This window comes from Pyxicephalus adspersus, chromosome 6 (genome assembly GCF_032062135.1).
Source record: "Pyxicephalus adspersus chromosome 6, UCB_Pads_2.0, whole genome shotgun sequence".
In the NCBI taxonomy this organism is placed as follows: domain Eukaryota; kingdom Metazoa; phylum Chordata; class Amphibia; order Anura; family Pyxicephalidae; genus Pyxicephalus; species Pyxicephalus adspersus.
The window spans coordinates 21,537,297-21,555,858 of NC_092863.1; the positions used below are offsets into that span (position 1 = coordinate 21,537,297).

General features: G+C 40.4%; 1 protein-coding gene across 4 annotated transcripts in view; it reads left to right on the forward strand.

The window, feature by feature from the left end:
• Positions 1-18,562, forward strand: part of SOCS7 (suppressor of cytokine signaling 7) — a 190,073-nt gene that overhangs the window by 109,270 nt on the left and 62,241 nt on the right. For 3 of the 4 annotated variants that reach the window (XR_011921318.1, XM_072414916.1, XM_072414917.1), the window contains one exon: positions 17,978-18,106. The exons of the other annotated variant lie outside the window; for it this stretch is intronic. Coding sequence is in view for 2 of the 3 variants with exons in the window: in XM_072414916.1 (XP_072271017.1) it covers positions 17,978-18,106 (129 nt within the window). In the remaining variant the exon portion in view is untranslated. The remainder of the gene's footprint in view (positions 1-17,977; positions 18,107-18,562) is intronic. 4 annotated transcript variants of the gene reach the window in all.

An 18,562-nucleotide genomic window follows, 5' to 3' on the forward strand; every position in this document is an offset into this window, starting at 1 on the left:
ATTTGACAAAATAATAAAACTCAGTACCATAAAATGTATATCCTATATATAATGTTAGATTTATATGTGCAGTGGCCGGGTTTGGTGCGTCCCAATGCTACGCTGGGTCCCCCAGACACCGTCGAGGTGTCACCACGTGTTGCTGCTCTCCGGAAGGGATGGTAAGGCGTGGTGCACCCCAATGGGAAATAAGTCCAGAAAGTCAGGGTCTGCAGTAAACCAGGGTGCTCCTTTACTGGAAGAAATCAGGTACAAAACATGACAGGCAAGGCTTTAGGCTGGCTTCTCCAGTCTCCTCCCTGGCAGAAGAAGGGTTTGATGCTGAGGAAAGGTCTGAGCTAGATGTCCCTATCTCTCTTCAGAACGCTGGTACCCTGGTCCAAGGCTGGTGATTCAGCGTCTGTGGCAGCGTATCCCCGTCTCAACGTCTTCCTCTGGTCACTCAGTAGTCTGGCAGAGTCTCCTCTTCCAAGCACTGGTCCCTAACTGCAACACACTAAGGGCTCTGACTGCTCTCCTTAAATACAGTTTTTGGTAGACCAGAACGTTCTAGAGGGTGGAGTGGAGAAGCTCAGCACAAACAGATACATTGTTTCAGCTCCTGTCTGGTATAGACTTACATTAGAACTTCAGTGATACCCAATGGCAATGACACAGCAGATTTTCCAGACAAAAACAAATTTCCAGACATATCAACAGAGCTACAACCAGACATTTAAAAGGTCAGGCTGTCTGCTTTTTGGTGGTAAACAAATCTGGATTTTTCTCTCCAAAACATGGTAAACAAGTCTGGATTTTTCCCTCCAAAAGATAATCTTCTGTAAACCCTATGGCAGCTGTGGAAAATTACCAGCTTTTCTAATAGTCTCTCAGTATTCATTAACTCTTTCCACAGAGCCATGTAAATATAGTGATAATGAATAGGATATATATTACAACACATAAAATGCAATTACACAGTATTAAACAGTGCAAGTTAACCCTATAGGTGAAATAAAGTAAGAAGATTTAACTTTGCATAGGGGAAATAGGCAAATATCCACAAATGTCCAAATGTCAACGTACTCCCTGTTCCAGGGCACTACATATGCACCTAGTAAATATCAAAGCCTATTGATAAGTATTGTCCAAAAGCAACCCACATTAAAGCAGATAGGTAGACTCAAAATTTTACTCAAACCCTACTACATCAATCTGAGGTCTCCCAAGAGATATACAAGTAGTATAGGGACATACCTCCTATCAAACCACCCACTTCTGGTTTAAGTGACAGGTACCACACCCCTTTCCTTACCCTATCTCAAGCCACTTTCTGTTTTCAGGAATGCTAAATCTGCCCTTTATCCTTTTGAAATACCCATTTGATGAAGGCATTTATAGTCAGATTGTGCAAGCCAGGCTGGATTTCAGGATGAGATTACATCTTTATTAACATCTTTATTTACCTCTCATAACAGAAGATATGTACCGTATTTTCCGGTGTATAAGGCGACTGGGCGTATAAGATGACCCCCCACTCTAACCAATCCTTTGGGGGTCGTGTTATATGCCCAGTATTGTACTGTTCCTTCTGCCTGTCAGATCTCATTATTGTGTGAGAACTGAGAGGCAGAAAGAACTGTACACTACTAGTTCTAAGTAATGAATGGGCACGTTCCTTTAATGAATGGGCGTGTTCCAGTGAAGAGCCAATCCAGGCTCTCCACTGGAGAGCCAATCCAGGCTCACGTCCTGCTTTTCAGCTTACACGAGTCCTGCTGTGAAGCAACGCGAGCCTGCCCAGGAGGACTCGTGTAAGCTGAAAAGCAGGAAGACAGAAGGAGGCACAGGAGGACTCGCAGGGACGCCAGACCAGAGAGGGGACTCGCGAGGACACCGGGCGCTGCAGGTAAGTACTGGTACCCGGCGTACAAGACGACCCCTGACTTTGTCATAGATTTTTCGGGGTTAAAAAGTCGTCTTGTACGCCGGAAAATACGGTATTTTAATCTGTCCTTTGAACTGGATTAGCCAGGCTAAAAAATCTACTCTACTTTCTTTTTTTTAAACATTTTTTTTAAATTTGACATCCAGGAAACCAACAGCATACAATAAAAAAATAGCATAAAACAAACTATACACATCACCACTAGTCAATAATATACTGAATATCATAGGTACGTGAGACATCTGCATTGAACGACCTCCTGGAGGTCAACATTTGAAAAAAAAAATTATTCAAGAAAAAAGAAAGAGAAAAAGGGGAGGTGGAGAAACAAGGAAAAACAGGAGAAAAGTGAAAGGGGTGGGAGGGGAACAAGTCTCTCAAGGCGATAACAGATACACATTGTACAATGTATAGCATATATGCGTTTTACAAGTACATGTCACCATACATTACAGAAAACTTTAAAAAGAATATATAGTTATGGTTGACAGGTAAAATACCCCGCTGACCAAATAAATTCCTCCCAATAAAACCATGAACTTGTGTTTTTGACTTTTGATGGCTCATCAGTTCCCAATAGATCCTCCATAGCTCTAATATCATTATCTCTATTTATCAACTGTTTAATAGTTGGTGACTTTGTTTCCACATAACAGGGATATAGCTTTTCCCAATATTTAGTAGGTGACGTAAAAGGGATGCGCTATATTTCTTTCTGGACATGGAGCAAGACCAACTCCGGCTTATCATGAATAGCGACATCTGTCAGTGTTTTTATGGTGTCTGCTATCTTTCCCCAAAATGACTGTAAAAGTGAGCAATTCCAAAATATGTGCAGTAACGTTCCTTGGGCACGTTGACAGCACCAGCAAAGAGGGCTAACAACAGGGTACATTTCAGCCAGAACCACCGGTGTTCTGTACCATCTTGTGAGTATTTTAAAATTGGTTTCCTGATACTGGGTACTAATAGACGCATTATGGCCAAAATGAAGTAATTGCTCTCTTTGTTGGTCTGAAAAAGAAAGCTGTAACTCCCTCTCCCATCTCTCAACATACCTGGGTGTACTTCCGGAGTAATGTAAAAGTAATAGCTGGTAGGAATATGATAAAGTTCCTCTCACTGGTTCCTCAGCAATACACATTTGCTCTAGCACCGTAAGAGATCTATGAAACCGATGCGGGGCCCGGCAGGAAACCCCAAAAATGTCAAAGTTGTAGCATTCTCCAGTGACCAAGATCAGGTAGAGAGTAATCATCCTTCAACTGTCTCCCCGATGCCCAGCTACCAGAACAAAGAAATTATCTGATCCACTCTATTCCCAATTATGAAAAACATCAACTTTAGACTCAACTTTAGAATCACAGAAAAATTTTGTAACTACACGTAACTCTCCTATAAGGGGGAGTCTTTTAGTTTGAACAATGGTGCTGGGCGGTGACATAACACTAAATGTATAGGCACCGGAGAGACAGTATCTTCCAATCGGACCCAACCCTTCAGACCTCTGTGTCTACACCAGTCTATAAAATGGACCGCTGCGTGATAGAGTAAGTGTATGGGTAGCGTTTGTAGTAGATACAATAACCAGGACATAACATTCATTTTAAGAATGTTACAACGCCCGAACCAGGAAAACGTGTTCTGCCTTAAACTTTGTAGATCATGTCTTATCACATTCGGCAATGGTAGAAAATTTTGCGTAGCTGTACGGTAAAGGTCCGCTGGGATAAAAGTGCCCAAATATTTGATGGCCCCCATTGCCTATTTAAATGTGAAAGAGGGTGATAGAGTGCGTACCAGTCTATGCGGCAGTGTAATATCTAAGGCCTCTGATTTTTGCAAATTCATTTTGAAATTTGAGATGTGGGCATAGTCCCGCTGTCCCTTCAGTAAGTTAGGGATGGATGTTATTGGCGACATAAAATAACAAATCGTCTGCATATTCCGCCACTTTGTGGGAGGTGTCACCTATAGAGTCACCTGTGATATTCGGATTGGATCTTATGTGTCTCAACAAAGGGTTCAAGCATCAAAATAAATAGTAGAGGCAAAAGGGGGCATCCCTGCTTCATCCCATTCGTAATGGAAAATGAGTCAGAAAAAAGCCTATTCGCTCTCACCCGTGCCGTGGGATTGGAGTAAAGAGCTGCAATCCATTGAAAAAGTCTCCGGGGAATACCAATATGAGACAGCAATAATTTGAGATAATCCCCATCTATCCTATCCTATGCCTTCTCGGCATCTGTAAAGAGAAGCATCATAGGTATACCATTGGAATGTGCATGATGGATTATATTAGGTGTGTGGACTGTATTATCCCTAGCTTCCCGATCCACTTTGAACATTATGTATCATAGATTGCAGAATGGGGGTCAGTCTGTGAGCTATGATGCTAGAAAAAAGCTTGAGATCAGTATTGAGCAAGAAGATTGGCCTATAGCTCAAGCATAAGGGGATCTTTCTCAGGTTCGGGAATAACGGTAATATGGGCCATAAGGGTGCCAATTGGCAGAGGGTTCAAGTCCGAAATAGCATTGAAAGCAGCCAGAAAAGGCTGGGCCAACTGGGTTTGGAATTTTTTGTATTATGCGAGAGTGAGTCCATCTGGACCAGGGGCTTTACCCATCGCTGCCTTAGAAAGTGCTGACAGTAACTCGGGCAGGCTGATGGGAGCATCCAGTACCTCCAACACTTCCTCTGGAAATTTTGGGATCCCCGAGAACACTAAATAATCTTTAATTGCGTTTACTGCTGGCAGTTGTTGTGGAACATGATCCATCAGGGTTCTCAAATTTTAAAGTTTTTGGTAAAAATTGCAAAAAGAGGGAGCTATCTCTTTAGAGGAATGATGTATGGAACCTGTAGAGGACGATATACTAGAGATATAGGACTGTGATCTCTTTGCTCTAATTGCCCACGCCAAGGCAGCCCCACATTTATTTGCATATTCATAGAAAAAGCTCTTGCTACAGATCACTGTATTTGCCTGCCGTTCTTTCATTGCTCTATGTCCCAGCTGTATAAGGAGGCCCCTAATAACACATTTATGCGCCTCCCCAAAAACCAATGGACTTTGGATCGAAAAAGAGTTAAAAAGAAAGTTTTCTCGCAGCTCCTTTTCCACTAATAAACCATTATCAGGAGACTATATGAGGTCCTCATCTCGGCTAATCGGGGCATGGTCAGAAAACGTGGCAGTACCTATGCAAGAAGACTGGACATTTGGAATCATACCATGCTTCACAAAAAAGAGATCTATCCGAGAATATGTTTTGTGAACTGGGGAGTAGAAGGAGAAACCCCTCTCAGTAGGATGCTGTATCCTCCATATATCTATCAATTGGTGGGCGTGTAGTAGTTGTTTAATGCTCCTAGGAGTAGAGAACTGCAAATGTGATGTGCATTTAGAAACATAAACTAGGGTCAAGAGCCAAAGAATTGCCACTCCCTCACAAAATTCCTCCACCATGTCCAGAACACCTTTCAAAAAATGCAATTGATCAGTGTTAGGCGCATAGATATTGACAAATGTATACAACCGTGTACCAATCATACCCTTCACCATAAAAAGGCGGCCTTCAAAATCAGACAGCATATTATTTAAGGTTCAAGGCAATGATTTAGAAATAAGGATGCTAACACCATGGTAAGACAATTGAAAACATTTATTTTTGAGAGCTTGTACTTTGTCATGGCGGAAATGTGTCTCCTGAATAAAGGCCACGTGGCAATGCATTTGGGTAATATTATTTAGTGCAATAGAGCGTTTAGTAGAGGAATTAGGCCCTTTAGCATTTATGGACCCTATCTTCTTATTTGCTAGTACGAATTTGGAGCACTTTAGGTATGCACTGGGTTACCGGTCTATACGGTAAAAGACTTAGAGAGACCGGAAAATGGGGTGGGGTGGGGAAATGAAACAGATATGAGATGGGGTAGAACCAGGGAGATCAGGAAGGATATAGGTAAGTATGGGTGGTACTAAGTAAGAAAAACTCTGCTCTGAAACTTCTTCGTGGAAGGGGAGCGCCCTATTGGGGGAAAGTAGAGTGCAACAGCAAAAGAGCAAGGGGCTCTTTGCTTTGGGTGGCATTGTGTAAACATAAAACTTTTAAAAAAAATAATGCAACATGCATCAGAACATCATAATCAACGATCAGTAAACAGAGCTGTCCCGACATGGAACACAATTCACAACCTCCAGCATCTTCCGACCTCCAGACCGACATGGATTAACGGGTTTCCAGTCCCAGGTAATGAGGTTGAACACAACTGTAACAAAGGCCTTCCATCACAACTGTGCATGACCGCACTAAAGAGGTAGCCAAAGTCCATGTAAGAAGATCTGGGGAGACATGGAACTACTGCCTTTCCATCAAACAAAAACAGGTTCAGGAGTCACTGGTTTGTCAGCCCACAGTAAAAGGAGGAAGATTTGGTAAGGACGAAGGATGAAGATCCAACAGAGTAGAACCAGGAACACGATTGCTGCAGCTTTCCGAAGATGCAATGGGATTTCTGGGTGGCCTGCAGGGACTTCTAGGTTGTTGCAGAGGTCTGGGAAGCTGCGGCGAATACAGCTGCTCTGTAGTGATCTCATCTCCGTTGGGAACTCCAGCCAATTTGGCACAGAAATAGGGTCAACACCGAGAAAGGTAAACAGTTCCGGCAGCTGCTGGGTATTGTGTAGAAAAAATGTGCTTCCACCCTTGAAAATCAATAGATGAAAAGGGTGACCCTATCCATAAGACACATTGAGTGAGTGTAGTAAATCCAGCAGGGGGCACAGGGCCCTTCTCATGTGCAAGGTTTGCCAGGAAATATCTGTATGGCGGCTCCATCAAAATCCACCTCGCCTCTTTGCCAAGCTTTTTTCAGAATCTCTTCCTTTTGTGCGAAATATTGTACTTCGCACAACACATCTCTGGGTTGATTACGTGAAAGGCCCCATGTTACTCACTCTATTAACACGGTCAATCAAGATCTCATTAGTAGGTGGGCGATCCAAGACATTGTTAAAAATGGCCACCACTGTGGCACGTATATCTGCACCAGCTGTGGCTTCCAGAATGCCTCTCAATCTAATATTATTACAGCGACTAAGATTTTCCAAATCATCAGAGCGCAGGAGAAGTGAAGTAAGCTGCGACTGCATGGTGGAAACAGAAGATTCCAGGCTAGCTGCTCTCTCTTCTATAATAACATGAGAGGATTCCAGGGCATTTACTTTGTTAGTAGTAGAGGTAAGTTGTTTTTGGATCTCTTCTAGCTTGTGCTGCATGAAGGCCTCAACTCTGGAGAGCATACTATCCATCCATACTATAGAGCTAGCTCCAGCAGGGGACCCCTCAGGAGTGCTGGTACTGGCAGTGAGGAAAGCGGTTCAGAGCTGGCCATTGTTTTCTGCGTTTCACTGGAACACGCTGTCTGATAGAGGGTGCACGCGGCGCCGCCATCTTGGATCAGGGCCCGCACTGGGAATCAACGCTGTTTCTTTCTGCTAACTGACCTGCCTCGAAGTCTTCTTGCCTCGGGGCATCAGGCTGGAAACGCGGGAGCAGTGGACAACGGTGCAAGACTTGAGTTAATGCCACTGTTCACAAGGAACTCAGTGCCTGCACGTTCTCACTCCTCCATCGCACAGCCATGCCCCCCAAATCCACTCTTTTCTAAGGGGAAGAAGCACACTAGAAAATACAACCGCATCTGAGCTCATTACCTAAAGGAAATCACCTGAGGTCTCTGATTTATGGATTTTTTTTATATGATTCACACATCAGCTGCTACTCTTTTACCTTATGGAGACCTTTTTTTTTTACACCAAAAATTTAAATGGACTTGTAAAGTTCCTGACAATGTTTAAAAACTTGTTTGTTGTCTGATGCTGGAGATTTGTGTTTTAAGAAATAAAAAGCAAGTTTTACAGGTGGGGCAATGAAGTGGGCTAATTGCTGTCAAAGTTAACCAAACCCCAGGGACCCAAACGTCATATTTTAAAGATAGTTGATCCCATGTCCCAAGTAGCTCACAATTCTTCAAGGGAAATAATTAAAATTTTTGACAACTACTATAGACAACTTTACTCAGCCCAACCAGTACAGCCCGTGTTATTAGATGATTTGCTGACTAAGGCTAGGCTCCCTAAACTGGATTCAGATGATAGGGAAGCCCCTAACAAACCAACTTCACTGGAAGAGATCCAGAAGACAATAAAGTTCATGGCCAATCATAAAACCCCCAGCCCGAATGGCTATGCAGCTGAATTTTACAAGCTACTCCAAGAGGAAATTACACCCCTCCTGACCGAGGTTTATAACACTATTCTCCTACAACAATCTCCATTTCCATATCCCCATACCTAAAGAAGGTAGAGATTTAACCTCGGTCTCGTCCAATAGGCCGATATCGCCCGATTTGGCCATAACTTCTCGACTTTTATTCAATACCTCTATAGTCTACCGCAAACTCAACTGTTTATTAACAGTACCCTGTCCTCCCCAGTTGGGATGAGCAGAGGTATCCACCAGGCATGCCCACTTTCGCCACTGCTGTTAAATCTGGCTTTAAACCCATTGCTGAGATGTCTTGAATGTTCCCCTGATTTTGTGGGTATACTAATAGGTACCAAGAGTGTAAAAATTACAGCATTTGCAGCGGATTTATTACTGTATATTACTGACCCAAAGACTAGCCCCCCGGCTATTCTGAAGCTTTTTACCCAGTACGGCTCGGTCTCTGGATACTCTATTAATTTGAATAAATCCATAGCCCTGCACCTGACCAATTGTCTTAGACCTGTTTGGGGTTCTTTTTAACCTGTGGTCTGGTACAAGCACAAACTGCAATACCTAGGAGTTCAAATCACCAAAAAAACGGCATTGTACAATGTCAATGTCAAACCGCTGTGGCGTGTTGTTAAGAATCAATTGGTCCTCATTTACTCTCTCCTATCTGGGCAGAGTGAGCCTAATTAAGATGATTTTGTTCCCTGATTGTTACCAATCCTGCTTCGCCAACCAGATCTCAAAGAATTATATAAATTATTTTGTTTTTTTGTTTGGGGAAGCAAGAGAGCACGGGTAAGCATGCATTTTATGCACCAATCTGTTAAGAATGGAGGGCTAAATTTCCCCAATGTAGAATTGTATAATGTGTTAATTTGAAAGCCAGATAAACTTCATTATGGCTCTATTTTCTGGATTCGGCCTAAATACCTGACCTGCACATGCTATTAGCTATGAGACTAGGTAATAAAGGTATAGCAAACCCAAGCTGAGATCCATACGGAACACGTTTTATCATTTAATTTCTTTATAGCTTTTCTCCACTTTTTCAGAATGTGTTTTTGTCTTTTTCCCAGAGTAATCTTTCCTCTTTATGAATGTTAAAAGTGATCTCGCCAATATCCGTTTCTAGCGTTGGGCAAGATTGATTCTCTGACTATACCCATACTCAGGCTGGCAAATGTGGCACAAGATAAGGGGATTTTTCCAACTAAATAGTCACTCTACCCTTCACCTTCTGATGCATAACCCAGATTTACCATTGGTAATCCAGGGTTGATCGGTTGGGGAGAGACGGGTGATACGACAACTGACGGTTAAATCTTTCACTAATAATCTGACCAAGAAGCCCATTTCCTACGCAGATGCAGTGTCTCTTTACCCTTTTATGGAAAGAGATGTTTTTGCATACCATCAAATCCGCTCCTTTGTCTCCACAATAACACGGAGACTTTCGGATAACGATTGGACCAATGCTCTGGATAAATTGTTATTTAGGCCGAATCCAGAAAATAGAGCCATAATGAAGTTTATCTGGCTTTCAAATTAACACTTAACTATGTGGAGAGGAGTACAGGTTTAAGTAGATGGCATGTGTTTCTTTTGACTAGGTCCCCAACAGAAATTCTGTCTGACTATCGTAGAGCTTGGAGGGCGATTCTCTCCTCCATGTACAGAGAAATGGTGTTCAAATTTTTTCACGTTGCACATGCTTCTCTACACTGCTTCCATCTTATGGGTTTGAGTGAGATGCCCCACTGCTTGAAATGTGATGCAGTTGATGCAGATTTATTCCACATGTTTTGGGGCTGCCACCTAGTTAATAGATTTTGGAAGCAGGTGGTGCGCTTTGCACTAAACCACCTGGTAACATACCTCCCACTTACTCCTACCTGGGCTCTGTTTGGAGTATTGTCTGAATAGGTCTAGGAGGATGCAGCAGACTCCTCGCAATTATATCAATGGTGGCCAAGAAGGCGATTTTACATAAATGGATAAGCACACGCCCCCCTACTTTGCATTTATTTTTAATAAAGCTTAGACACGTCTTCTAAATGGACTGGATAGAAGCCTCAATTCACAAAGATTTAAAGACACAATATTTCCTTAAGCTATGGGAGTCATATATAAATATGCTACCACTGGCTACTAAATGGTGTATATTATCCATGTTTGAGCAGACTTCCTGGTATGTCACCAGGCTATTGAACACTGGCCCACCTGTGGTCTTGTAATACGTTTCACGCAGAATTATGATGGTTTCCTAATGTATCCTCTATTGTTAGACTTTGTTTACCTGAATGTAATTGCAGGATAATTGTTAAGTAATGATGAGTTAATGTCTGTATCTCAGTATTGTTTATTTCTTAGTATTTGGTATGCTGATTCACCTGTGTTGATATTTTCTATTATGTTGTAATTGATGGTTTACAAATTCCTCTGTTGTTTGTTTGAAAAATAAATAAAAATATAAAAAAAAAATAAAAATAAAAAGCAGCTGTGTAAATATTCACAGCTGCAACCAGTACATTTGCATATGCCACACCCTTCCCCAGTCCCATTGTCCCTGCAAGAGTCTTAACAAGCCAAATACATGTGCCTTCCTAACAACCGTGAAACGTAACCTCTTACTAACCGGGGTACTTTACAAACAACAATCTTATGAATATACATCTTTAATATAAAACGCATTGCTAAAAAAAGAAGACAACTTTTAAAAAAAAAGGTTGATCTTTTATTGAGTAGTTATAAAGAGCCATAACAAAGACAGCCACATTTATTAAGAGTAAATAACACACATTAGGAGGTAGTTTAAAAAGAAATATACATCTATACAAACAATAGTTAATACAACACAAAATACAGACTTGTTGAAACAATTATAACTTTAACCAGGCCTGCTGCAACAAAGGTAGCATCCTTCTTCTTTTAGGGAGTAGAGACCCTTGTATGACTCCTGGTGATGATGTGCAAATTAGTTGAGCGTCTTTGGTTTTAGATCAATAATCCGCTCTCTCTTTGTTGTATTTTGAAACACGGTATAAGGTACATTAAATTTGACCAGGACCAGAGGCTTTTTACCTTTTAGCATACTGTGTGACAGTGCTCACCAAGTCCAGAGTGTTGAACCCATGGATAGTTTGACCTCTGTAAACAAATTACCTTATGCTATTCCAGGTTGCTGTCTCACTAGACTGAATCATTTTTTTTTTTTTTTACAACAGTTATTATTTAACAACAGCATTTTCTTTAAATCGTGCTTGGACATGATTAATTATTTCCCCAACATCGTTAGTTTTTGTTACCATCAGTATATTGTTTCTGAACGGACGAGGACAGCATAAATAATGTTAAGGTTGATGTTTTTTATTACCTTGTCTGACAAACGCCAAGTATATCTGTAGTACAGTTGTGTATCTTTAAATTTTCTCATCATCCGGCAGGTGATTTTGGTGTAGTATTTAACTAATCTCAGTGTACGAGTCTGCCGAATGTCAGGAGCATTTGAAGCGGATCCCTTTATCATCCCTTATTTAGAAAGTTCATGTTTTAAGATTAAAAACATTTTCTCAGCGTGCTCCTTTATGACCTGCACATGCTATTAGCTATGAGACTAGGTAATAAAGGTATAGCAAACCCAAGCTGAGATCCAATACGGAACACGTTTTATCATTTAATTTCTTTATAGCTTTTCTCCACTTTTTCAGAATGTGTTTTTGTCTTTTTCCCAGAGTAATCTTTCCTCTTTATGAATGTTAAAAGTGATCTCGCCAATATCCGTTTCTAGCGTTGGGCAAGATTGATTCTCTGACTATGGGCTTCGTTTTCATCAGAACCTTTAGAAGGTCCCAATTGGGATGTATCCTGTTAGACATCCTAACTGGAGAGCATACACAACCAAGAATGACCCAGGTGATAAAAAAAACTTTTTAGAGTTCTGACTTTTTTGCACGTACATAGTGGGTAATTTTGGAGGGATTTGGATTGTTCTTAAACATAACTTCTCCAGCGCGTTTGCCTGTAAATCTACAAATAAATATCTACAAGGCGATCGTGTTCAAAAGCGCCTAAAAAGAAATGTTTTACCAAGGTATGTTTGTCTAGCCAGAGTGATGATTCGTAATTTTTCATGTGGGTTTTTAAAAGCACCATATATTTAGTGTTAAGGTTTATGGTTCTACTTTTCTTACCCTGACAAAACACGTTTTAAACAAGATACATAATAATCAGATTTCTGTGATGAGCATATTTTGGTGAATGCTTTTTGTATTTTCACTAGCCGCCTCCATGGGATCATTAACAATTGCCAAATTTACCTTGTCCAGTGAGACATAAATCTTTATCTTTAAAAGTCTGAGGCAGACCTCCAATAAACTTAATATGTGTAAACAAATAGGAAACATCATACAGTTTTTGCCAACATGCAAAAAATCAAACAATATTATCAGGTTTGTTTGACAATGTATTGGTGTGTAGTAATACTTGTTTTACAAAGTAACTCTTTCCACAGTTGGAAGGGCTGGCTAAAATGCAGGAAAAAGGGTGCTGCTGATGAACGTCCATAATTTCTTGTTTAGAACCCGAACAGTAGAGTGGTAAAGTCTCAAGTAAGTCGTCTCCCTCTGTGTAAACACACTTTTACGTCTTTTGTAGTGATCTAGTCTCTATCTGCCATAGCCTGAATTGTGTGAATAATCTAACAAAAGATCTTTCAAACTGTCAAAATTACCGGTAACCAACCAATTGCGACATTAAGGATTATGCCTTTTAGAACTGTTTTTTTTTCCCGTGTTTAATCTTTATCCGTACATCTTGGAGCCCGTTGAAACAAACTCCGTAACATGTGTACCCTCCAGTACCTCGCTGGTCAGCTCCCCCAGATAATTCTTCAAAGGATTAGTTCTAATCACCTTCCTTACTTATGAAGATGACAGAGTCTGGGATAGAGCAATTTTCCTTCAGTCTGTCCTATAAGGTATACAGTTCTAATCTTGTTTTTATTACTTGTATAGTGTTCTTTTGCATATTTCTAATTAACAGCTGTTTCATCAATAACAAAATTTACTTTGGAAACATCATAGTACAGTAGAAATGTCATTCGAAAATATGCAAGTTCTAGGTAAATTAAACCGTTGCCCAAACTTACCCCACGAGAAACATTTTAAAAATTTAACGGATTCACAGGCGTTTTGTCAGGGTGCAGATGAACGCCCTCTTTTTCAGGACAGGAATCAGTGTATTGTTTTTTCTTGTCATCGTTCATACACCAACTAGGATAACCCAACACTTCCTGTTTGTCTCTCAAAGTGTAGGTTGATATAAGGTGTAAAAAGAGTGTCTGTGCTGTTGTGAAAATGCCAAACCTACAGTTCACCACGTACCTGTCAGGGAACATTCTGTTTGTGTGTGTGCAAGACTCAGCCTGGGAATTTGATGCTTAGGTATAACAAAGGCGAAACAAAGCAGAGCTTTTTGTTAATTTAAACAGGTAAGATGGGGAAGAACATCAGCTGTATTGCATAGGATTCTGGTTTGGACCCAAAAAAAAAAGAGACAAACTATGGGTATCACTAGATGAATCACTACCCTTCTCTCTAGCCTCAGTTCCATGGATCCGAACTCAATTCTACACTCTATATTTACCGTCCACCCCCCCACCCTTACCGTTATTGTTGTGTTATCACTTTGGGATTCCTTACTTAAACAGGGCTTGTTCCTTCAAGACCGGGCCTGATGACCCCACTGTTCCACAATCCAGGATTCGCCCAACCCTTGGATATTCCTATTTTGGAATATTGAGGAACACCTGAGAATTAGTCAAACTCTGCACTACGATGTGTGATCTATGGACCTTCAAGGCTCAGTTTGGCTACCACACAGTCAATTGAGGGCTAATTTTCAAACCTCATGATCAGCATCTAGTCCTAATAGAGCCCCCATTCCGTTTTAACAACTTTTCCTACAGTTGGTGTCAGGGTTTTTGCAAACAACAGGCTTTTTTCTCTGTATGCATGTCCTCATGCCCCAAAAGCTTTGATTTGGTCCACTGTATTTAAATCATTGAACTATCAACCAGACTTACCTGTAAGAACCTACTTGTTGTGCAAGAGTTCCCAGTACCTGGGTTTTTATCTCTTTCCAAATACAGGTTATTTGAATCTACCTTTGTACAGTTGTGATGTTCCCCTGAAGAAGCAGGTTTATTCTGAACAGAAAACATATCACTGTTTATCTTGGACTTGGACATACTAGATATTCACTTTTGTCCTTTGTATGAGCCAAAAGAATTCATATATTTTTGAAAGCTGATGTAAATTTTAAAGTGTTTTTAATGTTTTTACAAATTGTAATGTGATTATACCTCACAACTCCCTACTTTCTTTGGGTCATACTTGATTACCTAGTTATTTTTATGTTTCACAATGGGAAAGTAAAAATGTAGCACTACTTGACCTTGAAGGGTAACCAAAGGAGGAGAGGGAAAAAGAAAAGGAAGAAAGAAATCTAATATATTGACAATAAACAATAAAGACATTAAATATACTAACTAGTGTCTTAATGACATATATGCTTCTTATCCCAGGAAGGTGAGGTATGTCCCTAGTGGGGTTGGGGGTTACCTACCAGCCACATCCCGCTTGTTGTTCCTGTGGTTGTTTGTCGGACAAAACCCATTCCCTTTGAACAGGAATCTGTAGAGAAGGCCCATCGGGCATTGGAGGATCTGAACATGTATTAATTTGTGAGCATAGTGCATTGAACTTTTCATTATGGCGAATCAAAAAAATGAGATGGGTAGACCTATCTATAAGATTTTTGGTTTTCCTGCAAGATCTTGGTTAGAGGGCGTAGGGCCCAGTGTCCTGCCATGGTTCGTAAGAGACATCCAGACAAAAGGTATAATTAGCTCCATCAAAATCCAAGGAACCTCTATCCCTACTTCTTTTAAAGTTTTCCTCTTTCAGTCTGTAAAAATTGACCTGGCATAGAACATTGCAGAAAGCAGGGGTATTAGACACTGTGTGTACACAGTCCAGTTCCAGTTCTGCCCTGGATTCCCTTCCAAGTAAAGTGTTGAAGATGCTCACCAGTGTATCCTGGAGATCAATAGGGCCTGTGGCCTCAGGGAGACATTTTATGCGAATTATATTTTGCTTATGGCTGTCTTCTTTATCATCAATATGGATTCAGATTACTTGAAAGTATTGGGCATGAGAACTCACTGTGTCCTGTAGGCAATGGATTGTGGAAAACAACGTAGATGAGGTAGCTTCTGTCTCCTCTACTGTCTGGAGCAGGCACGTCAAATCAGCACGTATGTCTTTCTTGCAGGTCCCCTTTGGGCAACTGAACATAGTCTCCACAATGGATTTCATGGGTAGAACTGGGAAGTAAGCCTGGAAAACCTGATAAAGGTGAGCTGTCCTGCTGGTGTTTCTAGGTCTGTCTGCCCCCGAGAACTTGGAGCTTACAGAGTCTGCATCTGATGAGAGAACAGGAACTAAAGAGTTGTATGCTGCCATCTTGGAAGGCCGCATGGAAGCTGACTGACTGATGGAGCCTAGAAAATAAATCCTCCAAATTCTGCTGCAAAATCTGGGAATTATTCTGACAAGTGGTTCCAGTCTTCTGTGTTTTTTTACCACCCATAGGGAGTCAAAAATACAGCAAGTGGATACATCTTCAGCAGAAAAAAAAAACAGAAGCTCAATTCGCCAGCACCTTTATTAGCCATAGGCAGACCATATCCAACCATCTATATTCTTAATGCCTTCCACCTGATTAGTCAGCACGCTTCCTGGAAGCATGGGAATTGCAGATGAGCATCACTTTATTCCTTAAGCAAAAAGATAAGATTCTCATGTTGTCTCAATAATCTTCTATAAGTAGCAGGAACCAGGAATTTGATTACAAAACCCTCTGTTCTGACTTACTGGAGATGCAATAGGCAAATAAGAACAATGGTTGATAACTTTTGGTCATGCCCCATATTACAACCCTTCTGTTCTGTAGTCGTCACACAGAAAATCACTGGTGATACACCTGGTCACAGCTGTCAGATCCTACATTCAGCCAGATCTCTCTCCTATGTGGCTGTGGTTTCATTGGAGAAAATATATTATGTTTACAAAAGATCCCACTTCTAGCTTTTGGTACAGAGGAGAAATTGTGTTGCACCCACGTATATGACAGATCTCAAGCTGTTTATGCTGTTATGATATATGGGACAAATGTTTGGGTACCCATGTGTCCCAGAAAAGCCTGATTTATTTTTTAAAAAACGTTTAATTTGTAACACAAAAGAAATATGTTTATGTTATGTGTACAGTGTCCTTGCAAAAAGCAGTCTGTTGAACACACCAAAAAAATCAAAAAACTGGAAATACATTTCCACAATCATATATGATTTTCTTGGTGGTATCAAGAAACAACCCCAAATATTACGGGGAGGTTCATAACCATAATCTGGAAGGAATCTTGTTTGTGGGTTAGGAAAATCATTAAAGAATTATTAAATATATTTTTAACTTTATAATTTTTTACAGCTGGGTATAAAGTAGACACTTTCTGCCTAGCTTACATCTCAATGCCCTAGTTTACCGGTGTCATGAGCCACTTTGTTAGATGGTTGCAGACCCAGTACTTTGCCCAGCTGGTGTTTTGTCTCTCATCTCCTGGGGTATTCCCATGAATTATTCCATGATGGAGTCTCTGGAAGCACAAAGGTGCAGGCTGCAGCCTGGAGTTTAGATGAGCCACCACAGTTGCATCTGCATGTTGTTTATCGTAAGGTTGTAAAGTTTCACCTTCTGGTCAATAAACAGACAAACAAATGCATATTAACCATGTGAAGGTGACACTGGATGCCATTTGGCATCTGGCCTTACCTAAACAGTTGACAGCTTTTTTTTGACAGCTTGTTGGCTACCCATGTGGAATGGAACAAGAATCTTGGCAGTTGATCTCAACAGGGGTTTAGACTAAAGCAAATTCAAAGCAGATGGTATACACTATCTTTAAAAAGTGTTGAGGAAATGTCCTTACTCATGTGCTGGCCTAACTGTTGCATGGATATACTTTATTTAAAGGTAAATATGTGAGCATAATTATAAGGCATTTAGTGGAGCAATGATGTAGGAGAGTTTTGTGTTTACCTCAATATAGTACAAACATGTTTTTTTTTGTTGTTTTTTAATAATAATGTTTGTTTTTTTAATAATGTTTGTGATAAACAATAACTAATTATATATGCATTGTTGCAATATTTATAGTATGGCACTAAAAACATTTAATAAATAAAGTTTTGTATGTTTTTTGATATTCGTGGTGCAGTTATATATTACATCCAGTCTCTACTTTACATTTTAACCAAATGGGTGTTACAGATCCTAATAAGGGCAGTGAGCTAGCAAGTTATTTCTTAAAATTGGGTAGGGTTTAGGCCTAGTGATTGGTGATTCAGTACTAGGTTGAGCTGTGGGGAAAAGGTTCTGTGTTTTGTGTAGGGAAATCACATATGAAATTTTATTGATTTACTTTTTTTAAATGTACCACAACCAAAGCAACCGGTGTGTAGTACTATGCATTGGGACAATCTGCAATGCAGGTACTTAGCTTGTCGACTACATGTGTACTATGTATACATGGTTTGGTACCTTTTGGTTAATAGCTTTTTCTCTAAGTAGTAAAGATACAGCTCAGATTTTTCATTGCAGTTTAGATCTTGCCCTCAGTGATAAATATCACATCTTTCCTTTCATAGGTACTTTCAGTCTCTGGTGTCACCCCAAGTTTGAAGACCGCTGTCAGTCTGTAGTTGAATTCATTAAGCGAGCAATTATGCACTCTAAAAATGGGAAATTCTTGTATTTTCTACGCTCACGGGTACCAGGTCAGTGCTTTAAATGTTTTTTTTTTTTTTTTAAGACATTGTTGGACAAGCTATGTGTTTTGCTTTCATGTTTTCATTTCCAGTTTCTTTATCTTTCTTCCATTTATATATTCACATGTGGTTTAAGTGGGGCTGTGGAAATAAATGGGGGATAGAAATATTGAACTTATAAAACTATATGATTGTTATAAGGGTTGCTTTTATTAAGTGTGTTATGGGCAGCACGGTGGCTCAGGGGTAGCATTTTGGGCTTTGCAGTCCTGGGTACCAGGTTCAAATCTTGGCCAGGGCACTATCTGCATAGAGTTTGCAGGTTTTCTGTGTTTGCGTGGGTTTTATCTGGGTGCTGCAGGTTCCTTCCGCATTCCAAAAACATGCAGCTAAGGTAATTGGCTTCCTCCCAAATTTGTCCTTAGCCTGTGTTAATGACATATGACTATAGTAGGGACAATAAAT